Source organism: Drosophila busckii, chromosome 2R (genome assembly GCF_011750605.1).
Source record: "Drosophila busckii strain San Diego stock center, stock number 13000-0081.31 chromosome 2R, ASM1175060v1, whole genome shotgun sequence".
Classification (NCBI taxonomy): Eukaryota; Metazoa; Arthropoda; class Insecta; order Diptera; family Drosophilidae; genus Drosophila; species Drosophila busckii.
The window spans coordinates 970,116-996,986 of record NC_046605.1 but is presented as its reverse complement, the minus strand read 5'-3'; the positions used below and the strand labels follow the sequence as shown (position 1 = coordinate 996,986).

General features: G+C 39.8%; 3 protein-coding genes across 3 annotated transcripts; all 3 read right to left on the bottom strand.

Annotated features, from left to right (window-relative positions):
* Nucleotides 1-223: 223 nt before the first annotated feature.
* Nucleotides 224-2,359, bottom strand: LOC108594863 (UDP-glucuronosyltransferase 2B15-like). The gene is given in 5 exon segments (XM_017980002.2): nucleotides 224-600; nucleotides 603-881; nucleotides 938-1,603; nucleotides 1,653-1,911; nucleotides 2,342-2,359. Coding segments are annotated over 5 exon segments (1,599 nt in total).
* A 205-nt stretch (nucleotides 2,360-2,564) lies between these two features.
* Nucleotides 2,565-14,661, bottom strand: LOC108596258. The gene is made up of 16 exons (XM_017981815.2): nucleotides 14,229-14,661; nucleotides 13,512-14,177; nucleotides 13,180-13,454; nucleotides 12,740-13,122; nucleotides 11,919-12,166; nucleotides 11,203-11,868; nucleotides 10,523-11,143; nucleotides 7,979-8,572; nucleotides 7,348-7,922; nucleotides 6,440-6,698; nucleotides 5,720-6,385; nucleotides 5,025-5,663; nucleotides 4,622-4,674; nucleotides 4,028-4,286; nucleotides 3,307-3,972; nucleotides 2,565-3,250 (listed from the first exon to the last, which is right to left on the bottom strand). Exons 1-16 carry the CDS (start codon nucleotides 14,494-14,496, stop codon nucleotides 2,592-2,594), a joined length of 7,497 nt encoding a protein of 2,498 aa, XP_017837304.2. The 5' UTR covers nucleotides 14,497-14,661; the 3' UTR covers nucleotides 2,565-2,591.
* Nucleotides 14,662-16,132: 1,471 nt separating this feature from the next.
* On the bottom strand, nucleotides 16,133-23,885 carry LOC108596257 (apoptosis-stimulating of p53 protein 1). The gene is made up of 7 exons (XM_017981813.1): nucleotides 23,649-23,885; nucleotides 21,240-21,507; nucleotides 19,330-19,544; nucleotides 17,546-19,275; nucleotides 17,273-17,490; nucleotides 17,014-17,216; nucleotides 16,133-16,945 (listed from the first exon to the last, which is right to left on the bottom strand). The coding sequence occupies exons 1-7, from the start codon at nucleotides 23,862-23,864 to the stop codon at nucleotides 16,901-16,903; spliced, it is 2,895 nt and encodes a 964-aa protein (XP_017837302.1). The 5' UTR covers nucleotides 23,865-23,885; the 3' UTR covers nucleotides 16,133-16,900.
* Between the last annotated feature and the right edge of the window lie 2,986 nt (nucleotides 23,886-26,871).

Here is a 26,871-nt window from a genome sequence, read left to right as displayed (position 1 = left end):
ATTGATAGCAAAACAAAACAATAACAAAACAAAAAGCCGGTTCGCTGTTTGTTTGTTGTTGTCCCAAGCGTTGTCTAACAGAATGTTATTAGAAAATTTAACAGTCTGTTAAGCTAAGATATAAATAAAACAAGTAGCATACCCCTTGATAATAAAGATCACAATTTTTGTTCGCTTCAAAATCAGCTTATTTATTTTAATAATTTTAAGCAATCTCATTAAATTAGTTAACCTTAGACTTAGCTCTTCGGTTAGATCTACGATTACGACAAACAATTTTAATGACCAATATAGGCAACACCATTACAAGTAAAGCAATAGCTAGAACATCAAGCATGTAAAACTGAATAAAGGATAGATCAACACCCGCTGCAATTATGTGAGGTGCTCCACGATGTTCGATAACATAGTTGATCCAGTACATAGCCGTGTCCATGCTATTGAGAGGGCGATCGCGAAATACTTTCGAGGCACGTTTTATATTTTCCGTATACTTCGGATTTTCTAAGAGTTCAGTGAGTGCATGACGTAGTTCTTCTTCTGTTATTTTGCGATAATCTACGCCCAGAACATAGCCCGCTTCCTGGCCTTTCTTAATATGATATATTGATCAAAATAAAATGGCATACCCAACACTGGCACCCCATGATAAACAGCTTCTTGTGTACCAAAAAGACCGCCATGGGAGATGAAAACCTTAACATTCGGATGAGCGAGTATATCGTTCTGAGGCATCCACTTTTGCACCATCACATTAGCGGGAATATTTGGCAATTCTTCATTCTCAAACTTCCACAAAATGCGCTGCTTCATGCTACGAAACACGTTGAGGAAGATCTTGAGCTTCTCTGGAGGAAGATCCGCACTGCGTACTTGGGAGCCTGTAAGACAAAACGGGGTGAGTGAACGTTGCTTAAGTTTAGTCTTAGTAACATACCCAAACTAAAGTAAATTGCTCCATGCTTTGCTTCATCTAGAAAACTTTTGATATTAGCTGGCAGGTCCTTAGGTGGCTTTATATGTAGTCCACCCACTGGGATGGTATTAAAAGCCAAAGGTCTCGGCTTCTCCAGTGGCATATGACTATTGAGTAGCATTAGCGAGATGTTGCGCTCTAATTGGTTTATTGTAGGCAGTTGGGGCAGAGTGCTACCCAAATGTTTCCTTAGAATGGCATTCTGGGCAGGATAATACCAAAATTTGCGTATTGCTACTTCATACATGTTGTGATAGAAGCTATTAATGCGTTCCCATAGCGTCATATGATCCGAGTATGGTTTACATATATTGGGAGCATAGGAATAGGGGGTCATAACGCCAACGATGGGATCTAGCTGGTTGCTATAGCCAAAGGATACTACAGTGATGATAGGTATTTGATAGAGATGGGCTAGGATGAGAGCACCCTCGTTGTAGAATTGTCCAGTTAGGAGCAAATCATATTTGCCAACTTTATCTTTGGCGTGAATGAGTTTTTGCATCTCAGGCTGCTCAAAAGTAAAGTCTGTGGTTTTTATGCCCATTAGCATGAGTGTTTTAATATACGTTGTTGCAGGTATATCTGTGAAGTCCAATATACTCCTAGCTTTGGTGGTACTGAAAGCTAGAGATAATTTATTAGCGCTCTAAAATTTTGAATTCCATTTTCTCACCTGAAGACCAAAAACTATATACAGGTAATAATACTTCCGTGTAGTTGCCGCCCAAATTTTCATTTGACATTGAGAATGGTGTAACGTTGGTTACTTGATGACCTCTTTGCACTAGCTCCTTAACAAGTGCATTGTACATCATAAAATGAGATTTGGCGGGAAATATAAATGGTGCAAGAATACGCGCACCGGAAGTAAAATCCAATTGAAGAAGTGCCAAAAGACACAATATTAAACATTTGAAGCCTTTTTTGAGTTGCTGCAGAGTAACAAAAAAAAAACTCTTAATACAAAATAGATCTATGTTTTTTCACCTTTTGTAACTATTGTTCTTTATTCGATTGTAGTTCGATTGTAGAAATGTAGAACAATTATTATCAGTTATGTGGTATTACTAAGTCATCTAATCTATAATCTTTATGAAAAAAACTTTCCGTGTGAACCTTATAGGAGAATTAATAGCTTAAATTCATATTTCATCATGACGTAGGCAAAAATCTATTTTTATTAAAATATAATGAACTTGGCACTATCGAAATAATAAACACACCATTTTTAAAATAGAATTATATTTATTAAATGAACTCCCGATCCAAAACGCGTTCAACAAGCAACTGATTCAATCTTTTCAACGACACTTGTTAGATTAGTTCTAGCAAACGTTTTTATAGACATACATACATATATACTGACCAACTGATACGCATTAATGATAACAAAGCAAAACAATAACAAACCCAAAAGCCGGTTCGCTGCTTGTTGTTTCCCTCTTTATCACCCACCCGTTATCTAACAACAAGTTAACATCATACAAATTTAACAGTCTGTAACAAAGAGCATTTCATATAAAACATTTTTATTTGCTTTTATCTTATTTATACAAAAGATTTTAATATTTAGAAAAGTGTTTTAAATAAAATACATTATAATTCCGTTTAATTAGTTGACCTTGGACTTAGCCTTTGGGTTGGACCTACGGCTGCGACAAACAATTGTAATAATCAATATTGGTATCACAATTATTAGGAATGCAATAGCAAGAACATCAACCATGTAAAACTGAATAAAGGATAAATCCACACCCGCAGCAACCAAATGAGGTGCTCCACGATGTTCGATAACATAGTTGATCCAGTACATAGCTGTGTCCATGCCGCTAAGAGGGCGATCGCGAAAAACTTTTGACGCGCGTTGTATATTCTCCTTATACTTGGGATTCTCTAGTAGTTCAGTGAGTGCACTTCGTAGTTCTTCTTCTGTTATATAGCGATAATCCATGCCCAAAGCATAGCCAGCATCTTTACCTTTCTTTATGTTTATATACTGATCCGAATACACAGGCATGCCCAGCACAGGAACTCCATGATATACAGCTTCTAGGCTGCCAAAGAGACCGCCATGGGCTATGAAAACTTTAACATTCGGATGAGCGAGTATATCGTTCTGAGGCATCCACTTTTGTACCATCACGTTGGAAGGAATATTTGGCAATTCTTCATTCTCAAACTTCCACAAAATGCGCTGCTTCATGCTACGAAACACGTTGAGGAAGATCTTGAGCTTCTCTGGAGGAAGATCCGCACTGCGTACCTGAGAACCTTTAATGCAATATTGGGTAAGTGAACGTTTATTCAGTCTAGTCTTAGTAACATACCCAAACTAAAGTAGATTGCTCCATGCTTAGCTTCATCTAGAAAACTTTGTATATTAGCGGGCAAAGGTTTCGCCGGCTTGATGTGTAGTCCTCCCACTGGAATGGTATTAAAAGCCAATGGCCTCGACTGCTCCAGTGGCATATAACTATTGAGTAGTATCAGAGAGATGTTGCGCTCCAATTGCTTGATTGTAGGCACTTCAGGTATAACGTTAGCTAAGTGTTTCCTTAATATAGCATCATGAGCAGGATAGTACCAAAATTTGCGCATTGCCTCTTCGTGCAAGATATGATAGAGACTGTGAGCACGTTCCCAAAGCGACATGCGTGGAGAATAGGGCACATACATATGAGGCACATAAGAATGGGGCGTCATAGTTCCAACTATGGGATCTAAATGGGTTGTGTAAAGAAATGTTGAAATAGTAATGCTGGGTATTTGATAGAGATGAGCCAGAATGAGAGCGCCTTCGTTGAAGAACTGTTCAGCTAGCAACAGATCGTATTTGCCAACTTTATCTTTAGCGTTAATCAGTTTCAATAACTCTGGCTGCTCAAAAGCAAAATCCGTGCTCTCCAAGCCCGATAGCATAATCATCTCAAGAAAGGTAGTTTTAGGCACATCAGTCATTTCTAACACAGTCTTAGCGTTTGTGACCCTGAAAACTAAAGGCGTGATATGAGACAAGTTCATTCATGTCTGCTTACTCGATTTTCTTACCTGTCGGCCAAAAACTATATTGAGGTATCAATATTTCCGTGTAGTTGGCGCCCAATTTTTCGTTTGCTAGTGAGAAGGGTGTAATAAATGTGACCTCATGACCCCGGTGAACCAGTTCCCTTATAATCGCATTTATCATCATGAAATGCGATTTTCCAGGAAATATAAAGGGCGCAAGAATACGCGCCCCGGCAGATAAATCCAATTGAAGAAGTGTCAAAATACACAATATTAAACATTTGAAGCCTATTTTGAGTTGCTGTAGGGTAAGAGAAACAAAGACTCTTACTAGAAGATTTGTTTAAGCTTTTTCACATTTTCTCTTTGTAACTTTTGTTCTTTATAGTTATTCGATTGTAGAAATTTAAGACTTGAACACAATTTTTATCAGCCATGTGGTATTAATAAGTCATCTAATCTATAATTTTTATGAATAAAACTTTCCGTGTGAACCTTATAGGAGAATTAATAGCTTAAATTCATATTTCATCATGACGTATGCAAAAATCTATTTTTATTTTAAAATAATGAGCTTGCCGCTATCTTTTATACAAATATTTCAAAAAAAATTTGAATTTGAATGAATAAACACACCATTTTTAAAATAGAATTATATTTACTAAATACTCCCGATCCAAAACGCGTTCAACAAGCAACTGATTCAATCTTTTCAACGACACTTGTTAGATTAGTTCTAGCAAACGTTTTTATAGACATACATACATATATACTGACCAACTGATACGCATTAATGATAACAAAGCAAAACAATAACAAACCCAAAAGCCGGTTCGCTGCTTGTTGTTTCCCTCTTTATCACCCACCCGTTATCTAACAACAAGTTAACATCATACAAATTTAACAGTCTGTTACAAAGCGAAGAGCATTTTATTGAAAACATTTTTATTTGCCTTTATCTGATTTATACAATAGATTTTTAAAGGGTTTTATACAAAATACTTTACAATTCCGTCTAATTAGTTGACCTTGGACTTACCCTTTACGTTGGACTTACGTCTGCGACAAATGACTTTTAAGGCCAATATAGGCAACATCATTATAAGCAAGGCAATGGCTATAATGTCAAACATATAAAACTGAATAAAGGATTTTTCCACGCCCGCTGCAATTATGTGAGGTGCTCCACGATGCTCGATAACATAGTTGATCCAATACATAGCCGTGTCCATTCCACTAAGAGGGCGATCGCGAAATATTTTCGAGGCACGTTTTACATTCTCCTTATACTTGGGATTCTCCAACAGTTCAGTGAGTGCACTACGTAGTTCTTCTTCTGTTATATAGCGATAATCTACGCCCAGAGCATAACCAGCATCTTTACCTTTCTTTATGTTTATATACTGATCAGCATACACAGGCATGCCCAGCACAGGAACTCCATGATAAACAGCTTCTTGAGTGCCAAATACGCCGCCATGTGCGATAAAAACTTTAACATTTGGATGAGCGAGTATATCGTTCTGAGGCATCCACTTTTGCACCATCACATTAGCGGGAATATTTGGCAACTGCTCATCTTCGAATTTCCACAAAATGCGCTGCTTCATGCTGCGAAACACGTTAAGGAATACCTTCAGCTTCTCTGGAGGAAGATCAGCACTGCGTACTTGGGTGCCTGTAAAACAAAATGGGGTAAGCGAACGTTCCTGAAGTTTAGTCTTACTATCTTACCCAAACTAAAATACACCGCTCCATGCTGGGCTTCATCTAGAAAACTTTTGATATTAGCGGGCAACGCTTTTGGTGGCTTGATGTGTAGTCCTCCCACTGGGATAGTATTAAATGCCAAAGGCCTCGGTTTCTCCACTGGCATATGACTATTGAGAAGTATCAGAGAAATGTTGCGTTCCAATTGCTTGATTGTAGGCACCTCAGTTAGAATATTAGACATATGTTTTCTTAAAATAGCATCATGGGCAGGATAGAACCAATATTTGCGCATTGCCTCTTCGTACAAGGTGTGGTAGAGACTGTGAATTCGTTCCCAAAGCGACATGTGTGGAGAGTAGGGTGTATACAACTGAGGCACGTAAGAATATGGCGTAACAATTCCAACTTTGGAATCTATATAGTTAGAGTATCCAAAGGGTGTTACAGTTATGCTTGGTATTTGATAGAGGTGAGCCAGAATGAGAGCGCCTTCGTTGAAGAACTGTTCAGCTAACAACAGATCGTATTTGCCAACTTTATCTTTAGCGTTAATCAGTTTCAATAACTCTGGCTGCTCAAAAGCAAAATCAGTGCTCTCCAAACCCATTACCATAACCATCTCAAGAAACTTATTCCTAGGTACATCAGTCATATCGAGTACAGTCTTAGCGTTGGTGACTCTTAAGCCTAAAACAAAATATTACAGAATTTCTCATATGTTTGTTTATTGAATTTGCTTACATGTGGGCCAAAAATTATATTGAGGTAATAATATTTCCGTATAGTTGGCGCCCAAGTTTTCGTTTGCTAGTGAGAAGGGTGTAATAAATGTGACCTCATGACCCCGCTGCACAAGCTCCCTGATAATCGCATTAATCATCATGAAATGCGATTTGCCTGGAAAGAGAAAGGGCGCAAGAATACGGGCACCGGCAGTCAACTCCAATTGCAGAAGTGCCAAAAGACACAGTATGAAACATTTGAAGCCTTTTTTCAGTTGCTGTAGGACAAGGTAATAAAAGGAATCTTATGACCAAATTTGTTTAAGCTTTCTTAATGGCTTAAAATCATATTTCATCATGACATAGGCAAAAAACTGTTTTTATAAAGAGCTGTCTGCTTACATTTATACAAATATGTAAAAAGCAATTTATTTTGATTGATTTTACACAAGTCTTGAATCTATATTCGATACAGTATGACTCAATTTATAAATATACACACCATTTGTAAAATAAAATTGTATTTGCTAAATTAACTACCGATCCACAACGTGGTTAACAAGCAACTGATTCAATCTTTTCAAAGACACTCGTCAGATTGGTTCTAGCAAACATTTTAATACAAATACAAGTGATGCGCATTAAAAACCCAAAAGCAGGTTCGCTCTCATAGCTACCTAACATCAAATTAGCATGTATCAAAATTAAACTATCCGTTGAAAGATATCAATGAAACCAACAGCATGTCATAGAAAACATTTTTATTTGCTTTTATCTGATTTACATAATACATTTTTATCTATATAAAAATATCTTTTTTTTTTACAAATTGCCAATACAAAATTAGTTGAGCTTGGACTTACTCTTTCGGTTGGACTTACGATTGCGACAAATAATTTTAATGACTAATATAGGCAACACCATTACAAGTAAAGCAATAGCTAGAACATCAAGCATGTAAAACTGAATAAAGGATAAATCCACACCCGCTGCAATAATGTGAGGTGCTCCACGATGTTCGATAACATAGTTGATCCAGTACATAGCCGTGTCCATGCTATTGAGAGGGCGATCGCGAAATACTTTCGAGGCACGTTTTATATTTTCCGTATACTTCGGATTTTCTAAGAGTTCAGTGAGTGCATGACGTAGTTCTTCTTCTGTTATTTTGCGATAATCTACGCCCAGAACATAGCCCGCTTCCTGGCCTTTCTTAATATTGATATATTGATCGAAATAAAATGGCATACCAAGCACTGGCACCCCATGATAAACAGCTTCTTGGGTGCCAAAAAGACCGCCATGGGAGATGAAAACCTTAACATTCGGATGAGCGAGTATATCGTTCTGAGGCATCCACTTTTGCACCATCACATTAGCGGGAATATTTGGCAATTCTTCATTCTCAAACTTCCACAAAATGCGCTGCTTCATGCTACGAAACACGTTAAGGAATACCTTCAGCTTCTCTGGAGGAAGATCAGCACTGCGTACTTGGGAGCCTGTAAGACAAAACGGGGTGAGTGAACGTTGCTTAAGTTTAGTCTTAGTAACATACCCAAACTAAAGTAAATTGCTCCATGCTTTGCTTCATCTAGAAAACTTTTGATATTAGCTGGCAGGTCCTTAGGTGGCTTTATATGTAGTCCACCCACTGGGATGGTATTAAAAGCCAAAGGTCTCGGCTTCTCCAGTGGCATATGACTATTGAGTAGCATTAGCGAGATGTTGCGCTCTAATTGGTTTATTGTAGGCAGTTGGGGCAGAGTGCTACCCAAATGTTTCCTTAGAATGGCATTCTGGGCAGGATAATACCAAAATTTGCGTATTGCTACTTCATACATGTTGTGATAGAAGCTATTAATGCGCTCCCATAATGTCATATGATCCGAGTATGGTTTACATATATTGGGAGCATAGGAATAGGGCGTCATAACGCCAACGATGGGATCTAGCTGGTTGCTATAGCCAAAGGATACTACAGTGATGATAGGTATTTGATAGAGATGGGCTAGGATGAGAGCGCCCTCGTTGTAGAATTGTCCAGTTAGGAGCAAATCATATTTGCCAACTTTATCTTTGGCGTGAATGAGTTTTTTCATCTCAGGCTGTTCAAAAGTAAAGTCTGTGGTTTCTATGCCCATGAGCATGACTGTTTTAAGATACTTAGTTGCAGGTATATCTGTGAAGTCCAAAACACTCCTGGCTTTAGTGGTTCTGAAAGCTAAAGAAAAATTATTAGTACTCTATATTTTTGAACTCTATTTACTCACCTGTCGGCCAAAAACTATATTGAGGTAATAATATTTCCGTGTAGTTGCCGCCCAAATTTTCATTTGACATTGAGAATGGTGTAATGTTGGTTACCTGATGACCTCGCTGCACTAGTTCCTTAACAAGCGCATTGTACATCATAAAATGAGATTTGCCGGGGAAGATGAAGGGTGCAAGAATGCGAGCTGGGGTACCAAACTCCCATTGCTGTAGCACCAACAGACACAACAGAAAATGTTTAAGTCCGCTTTTTAGTTGCTGTGTATCAAAGATAAATTGCAGACTTTTATTTATGAGCTTATCTAAATTTTCAGAATGTTTATGTTGCTGAAAGAATTATCTATATGCCTTTAATCTTTAATCTTTACAACTATTTAGCTTTTTTTTTTTTACCAAAATGCGTGTTTGTCTTTGTATTATTTGCTTGATTTAAATCCGCTGATAACATAACTATGATTACATTTATTTATTATGGTTAATTTGACTCTTAAGTAAAACTGAAATTAACCATGATTTATTATCTAAAATAAGAGTAATTTTAAAGTATCTAACACACTAGTACAAGATATTGGGCTTTTAAGTATCCCCTTACCACGCAATTAATGTTAAATCTGAGTATCTTATCTTAGTTGATTGCATATTCCTGATTATAGTTTGCTAATATTTTCTTGGCATTAAATAATTTATTGTCTAGACAACTAAGACTTTTCACTTTTTCTTTACAAAAATTAATGAATGAAGGATTAAATATTCTTTGAAAGCCACATGTCCTTATATCTTTTTTTTATAAGTGTTTAAAAAGCATACATACCATTTTAGGCTATTTTAACGAACCGACTAATCCAGACGGATAGGCACAACTGATTCTAACACTTTCAAAATTTCTTTGCGTAAGCTTCTTAAAGCTTTTTTAACTGCAGACACATCTATTAACTTATTAACTTTTATGTATCTATGATAAAGTGATAAAATGATAAGAAGCCAAAACCTTAACCCTACAAAAGTATGTTCTCGGCATGTTCAACAGAAAATTAGTCTAGCTTTTTGGCTTTTGGTAAATGAGGAATATAATTCTCGTAACAATTTAATTTTTAAAATGCAATGCAATTTTATAATGATTTGCTAAGCTTCAATGCAGTTTAAGTCTCTTGCTCAGTTTTTACTTGCAGGCAAAATAAAACACACACACCATGATACAATAATATAATCTAGCGGATTGCGCTCTCGCTCGCATACAAAACGAAAAGAGCGCAAGCAAGCAAGCAGCCAAAGAGGAAGAATAAGCATAAGGAGCCCAAGAGCGCAATCCGCTACATTTGTATCATGACACACACACAATCGTACGATTAATTGCGACGCTCTCTCAGCAACAAAGCAGCGACGCTCTCTTTCAGACGCAGCAGCGCGCACTATGCGCTCAATCGCTCTGAGCGCAAACGATCAAAAGAGAAGAGCAGCGCTGCTTTCGCCAGCAAGCACAGCTTACATGTTCGTGTGTGTGTGTGTGCGTGGGAGGCTAGCAGGTAAGCCAGCAAGTGAGGCTACAGTCCGGTCAGTTGTGTCTCCACTCTTGGCGACTAAACAAGCAGTGAACGAGCTCCGTCGTGAAAATGCAAAATGCAACTTTCCGTGAGTTTTAGCAATTTGCATTATTTTTATACATATAACTTGACTTCAACTTTATGCATTGCTTTTTAAATTTTTCTTAAAGCAGCGCTGTCATCTTAAACAAATTATAGTTCTAAAGTTATTCAAAGAAATTTTATTTTCAAGTTGCAAACTAATATCATTTAATTCATTTTAGACTTGCTTTTCTTATTGAACTTACGGCGGCAACAAATCACTTTTAAAGCCAATATAGGCAACACCATTATAGCCAAGGCAATGGCCATAATGTCCAGCATATAGAACTGAATAAAGGATAGATCCACACCCGCTGCAATCATGTGAGGTGCACCACGATGCTCGATAACATAGTTGATCCAATACATGGCAGTATCCATGCCACTCAGCGGACGATCGCGAAACACTTTTGAGGCACGTTTTACATTCTGCTTATACTTGGGGTTCTCCAACAGTTCAGTGAGTGCACTACGTAGTTCTTCTTCAGTTATATAGCGATAATCCACGCCCAAAGCATAACCAGCATCTTCACCTTTCTTTATGTTTATATACTGATCCGAATACACAGGCATGCCCAGCACGGGAACTCCATGATAAACAGCTTCCTGTGTGCCAAAGAGACCGCCATGGGAGATGAAAACTTTAACATTCGGATGAGCGAGTATATCGTTCTGAGGCATCCACTTTTGCACCATCACATTAGCGGGAATATTTGGCAATTCTTCATTCTCAAACTTCCACAAAATGCGCTGCTTCATGCTACGAAACACGTTAAGGAATACCTTCAGCTTCTCTGGAGGAAGATCAGCACTGCGTACTTGGGAGCCTGTAAGACAAAACGGGGTGAGTGAACGTTGGTTAAGTTTAGTCTTAGTCTTAACATACCCAAACTAAAGTAGATCGCTCCATGCTGGGCGTCATCTAGAAAACTTTTGATATTAACTGGCAATGCTTTAGGTGGCTTTATATGTAGTCCACCCACTGGGATGGTATTAAAGGCTAAGGGCTTTGGATGCTCCAGTGGCATATGACTATTGAGTAGTATCAGAGAAATGTTGCGTTCCAATTGCTTAATTGTAGGCACCTCAGGTAAAATGTTAGCTAGATGTTTCCTTAATATAGCATCTTGCGCTGGGTAGTACCAAAATTTGCGTAATCCCTCTTCGTACAAGGTGTGGTAGAGACTGTGGGTACGTTCCCAAAGCGACATGCGTGGAGAATAGGGAATATACAAGTGAGGCACATAGGAATAGGGGGTCACAACGCCAACAATGGAATCTATATAGCTTGCGTATCCAAAGGTGGTTACAGTTATGCTTGGTATTTGATAGAGATGAGCCAGAATGAGAGCGCCCTCGTTGAAGAACTGTTCAGTTAGCAACAAATCGTATTTGCCGACTTTATCTTTAGCGTTAATCAGTTTCAATAACTCAGGCTGCTCAAAAGCAAAATCAGTGCTCTCCAAGCCCATTAGCATGACCATTTCTAGAAAAGTATTTCTAGGCACATCAGTCATATCTAGCACAGTCTTAGCATTGGTGACTCTAAAACCTAGAGGCAAGACATTAGAAAATTCACTTAGGGTAACTTAATATGCTTACATGTAGGCCAAAAATTATATTGAGGTAATAAAATTTCCGTGTAACTGGCGCCCAAGTTTTCGTTTGCTAGTGAGAAGGGTGTAATGAATGTGACCTCATGACCCCGCTGCACAAGCTCCCTAATCAATGCGCTGGTCATCATAAAATGTGACTTGCCCGGGAAGATGAAGGAGGCAAGAATACGCGCTCCGGCGCCAAAGTCCAATTGCTGCAGTGCCAGCAGACATAATAGAAATAGTTGAAATCCACTTTTCGGTTGCTGTAGGTCAAGTGTAAAATAGTTAGAATCGAATTTCCTTGATAGAGGTCGTCTTAACTGATAAACAGTGTTTGAGTGGCAATTAATAGTGACTGATAATAAATTAATTGCTGCAATTTAATGAAGGCTACTTGATGTGTAAATATTTTGTCTGTAGACAGTAACTAATTAATTTGAACTTGTTTATTATTATTTAATTTACTTACCATGTCTTATAAAGCAGCCGCTACTTTTCGCAACCTAAAGACAACTGATTCGCAACTAGAGCGCGCCAGCTAAAACAATGATTAGTAGTTGTTTGTATTTAGTGCATGACTAAGCAATTTAATACAAATAGAATTTATTTGTGTATTCGTAGCATCAATAAGCTTGGCTGAGGTCTTATCAAGCTGAGTACTTTAAACCCTTGATCTAAGACCCTTAAAATATGTGTAATATTTGAAGGTGAGTGGCAAAAATAGTAGTAGAAAAAGTAGTAGAAACAGTAGTAGTTGAACTAGATTTAATTAAATACTTGTAAATTAAAATTATACAACACTTATAGTATAACTAATAAACTAACTAATGACTTTTAACTTTTTGTTGTTGTTTGCTGAGCAGCAAACGTAACAAGCGACGCAGCAGCAGCAGCAGAGCGACGACTACAGCTGCCACAAAGCCAATAACGTCCAGCAGATAGAACTGATACCAACTGAGATCGAGTCCAGCTGAACGCATATGAGGTGCACCCTTATGCCTAATTACATACTCAATCCAATAGATGGCGCTCTCACGTGCAGGCAGCGGACGATCGCGAAAGATGTCAGAGACGCGTTGGATCTGCTGTCTATAGCTGGAATTATAAATCAGCTGCTGCAGCGACTCTCTAAGCAGCGACTCTGTGATGGATTGAAAGTGCAAACTAATGGCATAGCCACCCAGCACGGCTTTGTTCATGTTCAGATGCTGCGGGAGTAGCAAGGTGAGTGCTTAGATATTAATTATAGAGTGTAAAGGGCATACCTGATCACAGTAAAAGGGAATGCCCAGCATGGGCACAGCATAGTGAACGCCCTCCTGTGTGCCAAAGAGACCGCCATGTGTGATGAAGACCTTGACATTGGCATGAGCTAGAATATCCGACTGTGGCAGCCATTTGCGTATCATAACATTCGCAGGCAGCTGCTCTATAGACTCATCCTCATATTTCCAAAGCACGCGCTGCGGCAGCGAGGCAAACACAGTCAAAAACAAGCGCAGCATAGACTTGGGCATGTCCTTGCTCTGCATATTGCTGCCTATGAAACAAAAGTAGAGTTACTTAGAGTTACTTAGTTATGTGAAGCTGAGCTCACCCAAACTGAAGTAGATGGCGCCAGCGTGCGCGCTGTCGAGAAAGCTTTGAATATCCTGCGGCAGCTTTTTGGGTGGGTAAATGTGCATGCCACCCACAGGCACCATAGCGTCGACAGTGGGACGCGTGGTGGTCAGCGGTGCGTGACTGTTGAGCAGCATCACAGAGATTTGCTGCTCCATTTGCTGCACAGCAGGCACAACAGCCAAAGCGGCGCCAAAGTATTGCTGCGTTAATGCATCCATTTGTGGAAAATAGTTGAACAAGCGATCCAAGTCCTCATAGAGCGATTCGTAGCTGTTCTGCAAACGCTGCACAAAGCTCATGCGATCCGTGAAGGGCATAAAGCCATGCGGCACAAAGGACCAAGGCGTGATTAGCCCCATCATTTGACTCATGTGATTCTCATAGCCCAGCGTGCTGGTGGTAACAATGGGTATGTTATACTTATAGGCCAGCGCTAGAAACGGCTCCTGATAGAACTGCTCGGCCAGCAGTAAATCGAACACGCCCTCAGTTTGATTGGCATTGATCAAAGCCTGCACCTTGGGCTGACGCAGCGCATGCTCCGTGGTCTTGCTGCCTATGAGATTCAGCATTCTAAGAAAGTCGTGATTCCTCATGCGCGTCAGCTCAAACATATGCTGCATGCCTGTGTCCAGCTCCACTAACAAGCGCATATATAATTATATATTTATATAACTGCTTTATAGCTTACCTGCTTTCCATATATCGTACACCGGTTCAATTAGAATTTCCTTATAATTGCTGCCCAGCTTTTGCGACTCCAAGCTGAAAGCCGCCACCATTGTTACCTCATGTCCACGCTCAATGAGCGCGCGTATTAACGCCGTATGCATCATGTAATGACTTTTACCAGGAAATGCATAGACTGCTAAAATCTTGGCACCAGTTGCAATGCGCGGTAGTGAAATTGCTGCGCATAGCGCACAAAGCAGCACAAGTCTGAAACGCAGCGCTGTCATTGCAAAAATGCACTTCAAGTGCAGCTGCTGTCACGCGTTTATTTATTTATTAATTACAATTGATTGTTCACAATTGTTTGCCACTTGCGTGTTTGCAATTCACGCCCGAACAGACAGTTTTTCTAATAGAAAAGCGCTCAACTACACAGCAGGCGCTCAATATATAAATGCTTGCTTTACTATAGATCAACTAAATATATATTGCTCGCACTTTTATTTATATGCGTGTGCAGCTAACAAACAATTAGATTCACGTTTAAATAGACTTAAGCATGACTTAACATTTTCTCACAGCAACACACAATTGAGAGATTCTTGGGGAACACTAGTTCAAGGGGCAGCTATTTTGTTTATTAGACAACAATATATATTTATAATAAATATGAACTTATTTATATTCACTATGAGCAAGCATTATGATGTTGCCAGTTGAACACAGATAAGCAGCAGCAAATTAATCACAACAAATATAGAGCATTGAAAAAACGTTTCCAGATCAGCCACAGCAACTGATTTCTAGTGATTTCTGCTTGCCTGTTGCTTTGCTAGTAATTCAGTGTGAGCTTAAAGATTAAGCTCATCTTGAGCTTAAGACACTTGTTGTGTATTGCTTTAGGTAGAATTGTTATCAGTGTGGCAGTGGTAAACATGTTTTATTAAACAAATTATACTATATACCATTCATTTTAAATTAAATGTACACGCTGCGTATGTGCAACGTTTGTTGCAGTTGCTTGCTGTGTGTGCGGCAAAGCAAACATGAGTTATGCCCAGCTTTTGCAAAAGCGCATTTAAATCTTAAGTCCTTTGTTATCCTTCAAATACTGCAAAGCAAACCTTTTAAAATGCGTCTGCTAAGGAAAATTTTTGCTTTAAAAAAAACATTTTTAGCTGTCACTCCTTAGTTATACTTCGAAATCAAAAAGCACATTTATTTTTGAGCTGTTGAGCCTTAAATCTATCAATCTGCATTCAAGGTTTTTCAAAATCGCAGCAAAAAATTTTTTGAAAAAATTTGCAGGGGGTAGGTCGCAAAAATTAGCGCATAATCACAAATTGCTGTTTTTCTTGTAAACTACAAGGACGATTGCGTTGTCCTTTGGCATAAAAGTAGTGCTCATCAATACCTTTCAGAATATATAACTCAAAGGACGAAAGTCCTTACAGGAGCTGAGAAAAACAGCATTTTGTGTATAGAGAAAATAGCCTATAACTTCTGAATCCTTGGCAGGATCAGGACGAAATTGATGCCAAACGATTCGTATACGAAAGGACTATTAACTGTACAAAGGACATCCATTTAGTCCTTGCTGTTGCTGAGAAATTAACGTTTTTGTGTTTTTGTGCATTTTTCTTGCAGCTCTGTATATAAAAATTCCAAGTCGATGGTGCCTAGATGACCCCATAATCCTTGAATGCAGATGGATGCAGTTTGGTCACACGAATTCCGCAGTATGAAAATTTTAAGGATGCGGCAGGATATGCCAGAGTTATGGCCACTTGTATTTGCCCCTACGTAGTGCTTGTGGCCCAACAAAAATGTAGCATACTTTCAGGCAGCGCGTGCATTCGCATTGTTTAAATAAAAATCCGTTATTTGTATTTATTTTCAATATTTGATTTATTTATTAAATTTGATTTTTGTTGTTTGTTAAGGCTAACAAGTAAGTAGGTAAATAAGCTATGTATTACATAATTAATCGTATTATTAACATATGTATTAAGTACTTTGTGTTCTATGCGTGTGTGTGTTTGCAACAGTCGCTGCATTTACTGTACATTAAATTTAAGCAACATAAAAAAACGCTTTAATATTCATTAAGCTTAACAATCATAAATTTGCGTAGCTGTTAAGTTTTAATAACAATTTGCAAACATTTTTGTTGCTGCAGCAAATTGTGGCAAGTTTGGGGTCTGCTTAAGTTATTAGTCTAGCACTTAATCTAGTGGAATGCAGTGTGGTAAGTGGGCGGTGGTGAAATGCAATTTATTGTACGTGTGCAGGACAAGGCGGGGGACAGGGGCTGGCTAATTGTATTGCTACGGCAGCCTGCCAAATTGTTGCAACATTTGATGTGGCAAAAGATATAGCAGGGTGGACTCACAACTTGTCATATATGTATATATGCATGTGTGTGTGTGTGTGTGTGTGAGTGGGTGAGGTGGGGTGCTTTGCTTCCTTCATGTGGCTTTTCGTAACAAAAAGTAAACAGGAAAGAACAACATGCGCTGTGATAAATAATTCCAGCTCATAACTAATACGCCTTGTGGTCCAGAGAGTCGACACAGCTGCTGCTGCTGCTCCAGTGAGTGCTGAGCACGTGCCTCAAATGTACTTGGATATATAACGCTTTTGTATGAGCCTGCCAGCCTTGCGCTTCAATATGGTATAGCGTATTAACTGCTAATCACTGAACTGCGGCGATTGCGGCGGCACGCGTGGATAAAGCTAAGGAAAGAGCAACAAAGAGTTATTATTATGCAGCTCTCGGCTGTTGGCTACAGTTTATTACTTACGCCCAGGAGATTGCGTGGCACGTAGCCCTCGCTGCCGCTGGCGCTGCGTGCCCACCACCATTCGTTCTCCGCATCGTCGCCCTTGCGCAGCACGATCAGCGGCTCGTTCACCTGGAAGCTAAGCTCGTCATTGTTCTGCGCCTCGTAAGCGAACACAGCGTAGACATCGCCGTTGTGCAGAATGCCCAACTTCTCTTGAATGCCTAGAAAAGTAAAAAGCGTTAAAGTTAAAGTTTCAATCATTTATTTTAAAACTTACTATACAAATACTCGGAGCAGCCATCGAAGCCTTCCTCATCTTCCTCACACTTTTCAGCGGGTGTTTCATGATCCGACAGCGTTGAGGCAAACAAACAAGCGCCGCTCTCAACGAGGAACTTGACCATAGACAAATTGTTGCAACTGGCAGCGCAATGCAGCGGCGTCCAGCCATCCGAATCCTGCGCATTAACATCGCAGCCGTACTGCACCAGAAATCTGCAAGCACACAAATTATTAAACTAAATATTTATATGCACTGTAGTTAACCTACTTGACTATATCAATGTGTCCAGCGCATATGGCATTGTGCAGCGCTGTGATGCCCTCATCGTTGGCTGCACTTGGATTGGCTACCTGCATGGCTGTTTTCTTAACCAGCTCCAGCTCGCCTTCAAGACTGGCGTCCAGCAGCAGCGCAAGCGGATCGAAGCTAACGCGTCTGCCCAGCTTAGGCTTGCTGGCTGTGGTGCGTTCTTTAATGGAACTGCTGACATCGACTGCAGGCGGCTGTGAAATGCGATCTGGCTCATCCTGACTGCTGCTGCTGCTGCTGTTGGGTGAATGCTGCTGCGGCGGCGTTGTGGACTCCTTGCACTGCGGCGGCGTCTCCACTGTCTTGCGCTGTTGCAAGCTGCTGTTGGCTTTGCTGGCAGCGGGCGTTGCCTTCAGACGCGGCGGCTGCTCAAACAGCGGCTGCTTGCGTATGGTCAAGGGCTTTGCCTTGATGGGCAAATTGTCATTGATTTGCAGCGCAAAGTTGTTGCTGCTGCTGCTGCTGCTGCTGGTAGCGGCTGCTGGCTCAGCTGCTGCCTCAGTGGGCGACAGTTTGCTGGGCTTGGGCGGCAGCGCAGGACGCGCTTCGGTAAGCACATTGGGCGCCACGCGATTCACCTTGGGACTGTATGTAATCATTTTGGGTATGGCGCTGGCTGAGCCGCTGACTGTTGTGGGCGCTACGCTGCTTATGGGTTTGCGCGGCGGCACAGCCAAATTGCACAGCTGCAGCTGCAGCGGCTTGTTGTTGGCCACTGCAAGTGCAACAGATTTGCTTACCGCACCCAGCGGCATGCTGTGCACTGTTAGCTGCTGCTGCGTGTTGCGTTCCGAGAGCGTTTCGCTGGTTACAGCAATCTCATGTTGCTCGTCCTTTGCTGCTGCTGCTGCTGTCGATTGTTGCTGCTGATTAAGTTTGTTAATAAGCGCAGCTGCTGTATTTGAATTGCTGGCGCTTGCAATGCTTTTGGGTATTTTGCTTGCAGTTGCTGCTGCTGCTGCTGCTGTTGTTGTTGCTGCTGCTGCCTCTGCTGCTGCTGCTGCTGCTGCTGCTGCCGCTTCACGTTCGCGTTTCTTGGGACCCACCTCAGCATAAATATGCGTTGTGCTATCCATGGCCTCTGTTTGCGCCTGCTTTGCCTTCTTAGCCAACTTGCTTTCATCGCTTTCGCTGCTTGTGGCTGCTGCTGTGGCTGCTGCTGCTGCTGTCTGGTGGTGCTGTCTGTGGCTCAGGTCCTGTATTAGCTGATTCTGTTGATTCGTATTGGCGCTTGCCGCATGCTTCAGCATGTTGCCATTGGCATGCAGAAAGTTTGCAGTGCTGGTTATATTCGATTTCTGTGGCGTATGTATGAAAGGCTCGACGGCAGCAACATTGACGCTGCCACGCGCTATGGCACGCTCAGCGGCGCGTCCAGCAGCAGCCGCCGCTGCAGCAGCAGCCAGCTGATTCACTTGCTTCTGCAGCAATTGTTGCTTCAAAGCAGCAACGCCGCCTTGCTTAAGCAGCTGCTGTTGTTGTTGCTGCTGCTGTTGTGCTGCTGCTGCTGCTGTTTGTTGCTGCTGCTGCTGCTGCTGATGCGTGTTCGCTTGCTTCTTGCGCTGCAGTCGCGTCTGCAGCTCATATATGCGCTGATCCACTGAGCGCAGCTCCGCTTGACGCTGCTGCAGCGCCTCACGTTGCATATGCAGCCGCGCATCCTGTTGCAGGCTCAGCTGATTGCGATACTGTCAAGCATATTATATATATATAAAATTTTCAAGTTAATGTCGCTAACTTACCATCAATTCTCTGCGCAGCTTCTCCAGCTCTCGCGTCGCTTGTGGCGGCAGCGTTTGGCTGTTGCCATTGCCTGGGGCCATGAGATTCACCGGGCAGCGTCGATCGCGTCGCAGCTCCTCCAGCTGTCGCGTTAGCGCCTCCACCTTGGCCACCGCCAGGCTTAGCTCCTTTTCCTTTTCGCTAAACAGCGCGCGTATCGAGTCCAAATCATTGCCTGTGCCACATGCAAAGTTATAAACCAATTAGTCCCCAAAAGTTTTCACAGCCTTTTTAGCTATCAAATCTGCGCTCATCAACGCAACATTTCCTGCCTGGACACATGTGCTCATGCTCCCCCCTCCCCCCCTCTTCACGCTTTGCTCACTTTGAACTAATTAACACCAACGACGCCAACATCGTTGCCCAAACCTCATTAACATAACGCCTCAGCAAATGAACACGTGCCCCTTGTCTCTGTGTGTGTGTGTGTGTGTCTGTGTGTGTGTGGTGGCATAAATCGCCAATGCCGGCAGCCGTCAATGCCAACAGCTACAGCAATAACAATATCAGCCAGGTTAACATAGCTCACTGTGGCCAAAATACACTCAAAGAAATAAAACACAAAAACGCTAACGAGCTTACAGTTTGACAAGCATTTGGCAATTGATTCAAGGTATATTGACACTTTAATTTGCTAGCTGCTTACTAACTTAATTCAAATGTATTTAATTTATCAACAAATGCAAAATTTCTTTCTCTATTTTAAGCAGACTGAATACAGTATTTTAATCGGAATACTTGGATTCAGTCTGATTAATTAAAATAGAGTTAGGCGCTCGTTTGCTTATCATAAATGAGCAGAAACTAGTCACGACTCTATTAAAATAATCTTTTAAGTTGTATTATTCATGATAAGCTAGCAATTATTTGGCAAAACATTGTTCAAATAAAAACTAAGTTAATGTGTCAGCCAACAACTTTTAAATTTTCATAAAATAAATAGTGAGAATTTAATTCCAAAGATTGACTTCCTTTTACTTATTTTAGTTCATTTTGAGAAGCAAAACATTTTTAAAATATATTATAAAACTGATTAAATGCTCAAATTTAAAATTTTTACAAAATACTGAGTTTAATTCCAAAGTTTGCATTTCTTTTAATTATTTTGCATTTTATTTGAAAAGCAAAACAATTTTAAAATAAATTAAAAAGCTGAAACATTTTTAAAATAAAATTAATAAACTGAAAACTGAGCATTTAGCTCAGGCCAACAAATTTTACATTTTTACAAAATAAATAGTGAGAATTTCATTCGAAAGTTTGAATTTCTTTAACTTCTTTTACATAATTTCTGAGCAGTAAAACGTTTTTAAAATAAATTAAAAAAACTAACTGGTTAGTCAACAAGTTTTACATTATAAATAGTGAGTTAAGTCTTATTTAATTTTAATTCAACAGATTGAATTTCTTTTACTTTATTTAATATGCCTGCATTAGTGTTGCAATTTTTCACACTTTGATTCTATTTTAGTATCAGTTTTACATTTTTTTCTAAATTTTATAGATATAATATTTGTCTTGTTTGAGAATTAGTTCCTTTATTAATATGACAGCATTTTGTTTGCTTTTTTCTTGCAGTGTAGCTGGCTTATGAGCCCCAAGCGCATACTTGGGTCATCATACAGGACAACAAAGTGACGCACATACATAAATTAAAGGCACACACACACACATACTTGTATATACTCGTGTGTGTGTGTGTGTGTGTGTGGCACTCAACACGGTTTTAACACATGTTAATCCCGCAGTCGTTTCCGTTGCAGGCGCTGCTTAACTCAATTGGACTCATCTACACAAACACAAGCTGCACTTGTTATTCCAACCCATGTTGCCCACCCCAGCCCACCCCCTCTCTGTTACTCATACTCACTCAGCGTTACATTGTAGGTCTTCTGCAGATCCACTTGACCCCGCAGCGCGCGTAGGCGTCGCAGCTTTGTCTCCTGCGCCTCGACACGCTCCCGCAGTCGTCGCAGTCGCTCGCCCTCGGCACTGGCGACGGCGCTGCGCACCTCCTGCGATTTAAGGAAACGCAATCGCTGCTCCTTTGTGGCCAGCAGCTGATGCTGGCTGTCGATTTGCTGCTGCTGTCGCAGCGCCATCGCCCTCAGTTCGGCTGACGTCAGCCTGCTGGGCACCTGTGAATGGAGAGAGAGAGAGAGAGAGAGAGAGAGTGAAGATTAGTAGCGGATTACGGATAAGTGGCATAGTTTGGGTATACAGATCGTTAGCTGGCTGCACCAAAAGGTGTCGCATGTCCGTTGGTGTCAAAGCGAAAATGAAATTTCCACAATTTATAAACGTAATCGTTGAATCGTTGAATGAAACTCCCCCTAGAACTGTCTGTCAACAGCTTCAGCTTCGGCTTCCCCCATTCGACACTCAAACTTGGTCAACATAAATCAAGTTATGTTTATTTGTCTGTCTGTCTGTGTGTGTGTGTGTGAAAAATGAAAGCTAATTTGCTACCTTTTTTAGGGATATAGCAGCAGCAGCAAAAATAAAACAGAGAACGAAGCATAAATAGATTAAACCTGTGACTGCCTAATGCCCAAAGAGCTTCAAGGCTATCGAGCTAAGCAGTTAAAAATATATGCACTGCTAAAAATTAAGAGCTGTAAACTGCATTTAAATAAATTAGAATTAGTTTTGAATAAATATATTGCAATTAAGTTATTGAATTCAAAATAAAACAAATATAAACAGCAGAAACTGCAAACTGAGGCTCAATAAACTGCATTTAAATAAATTAAATAAATAAATACGCACATATGAAATTAAATAAAATAGCTGTGCATGCAATGCCAAAATAAATCAAATATAATCAAACAAATGCTCAATTAATTAGGCCAAATAATTGTTTGCAAATAAAAGAACATTTCATTTTAAATATAAGCTGAATTATGGTCTGCTACTATCGACGGACATAATTAATAAATAGTGTGGTATTTAATAATAATAGTGGTAATAAATAATTTTAAATATAAGCTTATTTCTTATTGAAATTATTGAGTCTCTAAATTCAATTTAATTAATTTCATATTAAATATAAACTAATATAAACAATTAAATTATGGTCTTCTACTATCAACTGACATACTAAATAAATATATAAAAAATAAATTAGTGAAAACTGCAATAAATAATTATTAAGGAAACTTGATTCATTTTTAAATTATTGAGTCTCTAAATTTAGCTAAATTCATATAGTCAATTCAATTAATTTCATTTTAAATATAAAACTATAAATCTTATCAACTAACATATTAAATAAATATACATAAAATAAATTAGTGAAGACTGCAATAAATAATTTGAAATATGAGCTTAATTCATTTTATAATTATTGAGTCTCTAAATTCAGCTAAATTCATGTAGTCAATTCAATTTAATTAATTTCATTTTAAATATAAGCGGAATCTTTTTTATCGACTGACATAATAAATAAATAAATATGTATAAAATAAATTCGTAAAGACGGCAATAAATAATTTTTAATATAATTCATTTTATAATTATTGAGCCTATATTAAATTCAGCTAAATACATATATTCAGTTCAATTTCATTAATTTAATTCTTAATACAAGCTGAATTATTGTTTTCTACCATAACATAATAATATATAACATAATAATAATAACATGACATAATAAGTAAATATATATAAATTAAATTAGTGCAGACGCAATAAATAATTTGAAATGCAAGCTTAATTCATTTTAAAGTTATTGAGTCTCTTCATTCAGCTAAATTCAATTTAATTAACTTAATTTTCAATATAAGCTGAATTATTCTTTTGAAATCGACTGATATAATAAATAAATTTATATAAAATAAATTAGTAAAAATTGCAATAAATAATTTGAAATATAAGTTTAATTTTTTTTCTAATTTTTGAGTCTATAATAAATTCAGCTAAATACATATAGTCAATTCAATTCAATTAATTTCATTTTAAATATAAGCGGAATTATTGTCTTTTACCAACGACTGTCGCGTAAATATATTATTTAATAAATCAATAAATAAATTAAATTAAAAGTAAATGATATATAAATATACAAATCAGTTAAATGCGTATTCAATTCAAGTTAATTAGGTTAAGCCTAATTAATTTATAATATTTGTGTGCATCTATTTGCTTTAGCTTTGAACTGCTGCTAGTGAGTATAAAATAAAATATTTAATTCAAAAATGCATGCAAATTTTGTGGCAGTGTAATTGGCTGCTGCCGCGGTTCAGTGGCGTTCAATTCGGCAGTTGGGCAGTTAACTTACGTTCAACTTTGGCTCGCATGTGACCACCGCGTGTATGGGACTCTGACTTTCGCTGCTGTTGCTGTCGCAGCCGCTGCCGCTGCCACTGCCGCCGCCGCCGCCGCTGCGCGTGCTGGCGTTAAACGCTGCTGCTCTAGAGGCGTTCGGCAGTATGGATGAGGCATGCGGCATTTTGGGCAGATTGCCCGATACGGGCCGGCAAACGCAGGTTAACATCGTCGCTTGTCGCTCAGCTCACAAAATTTGCAACTTTTGCTGTGATTTGTGTTTTTATTTCACTCACTTGCTTATTGACTTTTGCTTTTTTATTTAATATTTGGTTTTTCCTTTACTTCAAAATGCACTCACATGCGTTATTGAGGTGTGTGTGTGTGTGTGTGTGTGAATGTCCTTCAGGCTATACAGTTGGCAACTATTGCTGCTGCTGCTGTTGTTGTTGTTGTTGTTGCTTTTGCTTGTGGCAGCTGCAGCAAAATTTGTTCATTTTATTGTTGCAGAAAATATAACGAACGTAGCCATGACTTGCACACCCAGCCACGCCCTCAACGCCGCCCACTCTTTGGAGGCAGTCACCCTGGCTGGCAGCAGCGTCTGCTGTTGGTGACCAGCTGCCTTTAGTGCGGCAGTGTGTACTCGTTAATGGATTTTCAATTCAGTGCCTGATTGAAAGCATACTTTGTACCAAGTATATGTGTGTGTGTGTGTGTGTGTCACTGTATGTGTGTGTGTGTGTTTGTCATGCGAGTGTAGCGCTGGTTGTCATTGGCAACGGGGGCAGCGTCAACAGCCGTCGTGACAACAACAGCCGCACCACAGGCAACACTCGGCAACAACAACAACAAAAGCAACAACAACAACAACAACTTGGATCATAACAATTAAGAAAACTGCAGCGACAATGCTACAGAAATGCCCAAAAATAAACACAAATAAATAAGCAAAGCAAACTTGTGCCTTTGAATTTAATTAAAGCTGCTGAATTTAAATTCACACCTTCGCTTTAGCTTAGTCGCTGCTGCTTTAGTCGCTTTAATACTCTAATGCACTTAGTGCGTATAAATTTTATATATTCGCCGCCCTCTTTACTTTTGTCGCTTTTTACATAACAACAATAAAAAAATATCTAGGACAACAGCAGTTGGCAGTTGGCAGCAGTTGAGTTAACGGCTCTATTGCGTGCACATAATCAACTGGGCACGGGCACGGGCACTTGCAGTCAAATTGCGGGTAATGTACGTTAAACAGGAAGCACCCGCCACTGCCACTGACCACCCACAATGACACATACCCTCGAGCTGAAGCGTAAGCATAAGTGGCTAAGCCTGGCTGCAGCCGACTACTCAATACACTTGGGTGCAAAGCTTTGCAGCTTAGATAGCCTCAAGAACTCAAGCAGCAAAAGCATAACTGGCTATAAGCAATGAGAGTTGGCTGCAGCCGACTTATCAATACACTTGTCTAACAAGCAGTTGTAGAGAAAGTTTAATTGATAGATCGATCTACTGTAGAGCGCTCAAGCAGAAGCAGATAACTGCCAAAAGTTGAATGCAGCCAACTAAGCAATACACTTGTCTAACAAGCAGATAAATTGCTATAGAAAGTTAAAGTAGATTTAGAAAAGAGTTGGACTGAACAATACGCTTGGTCAACAAACTTTGCAGCTTAGATAGATAGATAGTCCCTCAAGCCTTAACAGCTCTACAAACTGGCTATAAGCAATGGCTGTAAAGTTAAAGTTGACTGCAGCCAACTAATCAATACACTTGTTTGTTTTATGGACAGATATAGAAAGATAGAAAGTGTGACATATAGTTTAATGTACAGCTGGAAAGCATATCTCTAAGATAATGTTGAATGCAGCCAACTTATTAATACACTTGATTAACAAACAGCTAAATAGATAAAGTGAATTTAGAAAAGAGTTGAACGCAGCCGACTAATCAATACGCTTGTCTAACAAACAGATGGATTTCTATATAGAAAGCATAAATGGCTTTTGGAAAAAGTTGGCTGCACTCGACTGAACAATACGCTTGGTCAACAAACTTCGGAGCTAATGCATAGAAGAAATTTGATGCAGCCAACTAAACAATACACTTGCCTTACAAACTTAGCAGCTTACAACAATTTTAGCCTCACTTCTAACCCTCTCTCAACTTGTTTACACCCTTTGCTGCACAACAAAGTGTATCTAAAGTGAAATACAACAGACATGAGTGAAACTAAACGCTCTGGCAAACAACAACGACGACGACAAAAAAAATGGAAAAATTGTCGTCATGTTAGCAAATGGAAAATGAATGCGAGGCGCTCTCCACTTGAGCTGCGGATGTCGCACTCCGAGCACTCAAACTAAAGTCCCAACCACCCCCCACCCCACCCACTGTACGCTGCTGTGTGTGTGTGCGACATGTCAACAGCTGCCAGCAGAGCAGACATTGCACAATTGGCACTGGTCACACTATTGAAGGCCGAAGCCCAAAAGTCAAACAAGCCAAGTGAGGGGTGGGCTGGGGGGTTAATAATGTGTGTTGCTTGATATTTTTGTTTGTGGCTGCCACTGTGTGGCAAACGTTGCTACTCAATTCATTTGCTGCTGCTGCTGCTGCTGCTAATTAATTGCAGCATTGACCACTGTGCTCGACTACGATTTGATTTCAATGCGTCTCAATTTGATTGAAATTAATCCCAAATAGCCGCAAAAGTTTCTAAGCCTGCAAGAGAGCGAGAAAAGTTTATCGACAACTTTGACTCGACCGCAGGCGCAATGTAATCGAAATCGAAAAGTTACGCGCGCATATTTTCCAATTAACAAAGTTTGTCATAATAACTTGCAACGAGGCGTGTAACGTCGCGTCGTCGATCGTGTGGCAAGCAATGTGCTTTACATTCTTCGCTAGCGTTTAGCATTGTGCTACATGCGGAGGCACGAGCCGAGGCAGCGGCTTGTGGCAGCCAAAGGGTTGCCAAAGCAACTTTAGTCGCAAGAATTTCAAGAATGCGCCAACGCCACATAAAATAAACTTTATACAATAATAAAAAACTAGCAGAAGGGAGGGCGGGAGCGAGAGCGAACTATTTATGTAGCAAGCTGGCTCAAGTGGGGCGTGTGGCTTGTGTGGGTGGGGTGGGGGTGGGTGGCATGACAGCCAATATAATTGTACATTGAAACGCGCGCTCCTTAGACTGTTTGTTGTTGCTGCCGCTGGCTGTCGTCATTGTC

Bases quoted from the DNA above. Each gene is read 5' to 3' on its own strand.
- LOC108596258 (XM_017981815.2), bottom strand. From the start codon at position 14,496: ATGACAGCGCTGCGTTTCAGACTTGTGCTGCTTTGTGCGCTATGCGCA. The intron at 12,167-12,739 runs GTTAGTTTATTA...GCAACCGAAAAG, and splicing joins CAAAAAGTTAAAAGTCATTA to TGGATTTCAACTATTTCTAT. The intron at 4,675-5,024 runs GTAAGTCCAAGG...CAGTTGCTTGTT, and splicing joins ACGTAAGTCCAACGTAAAGG to GAACGCGTTTTGGATCGGGA.
- LOC108596257 (XM_017981813.1), bottom strand. From the start codon at position 23,864: ATGTTAACCTGCGTTTGCCGGCCCGTATCGGGCAATCTGCCCAAAATG. The intron at 21,508-23,648 runs GTAAGTTAACTG...CTCCATTCACAG, and splicing joins CATGCGAGCCAAAGTTGAAC to GTGCCCAGCAGGCTGACGTC. The intron at 17,217-17,272 runs GTAAGTTTTAAA...TTACTTTTCTAG, and splicing joins CTGCTCCGAGTATTTGTATA to GCATTCAAGAGAAGTTGGGC.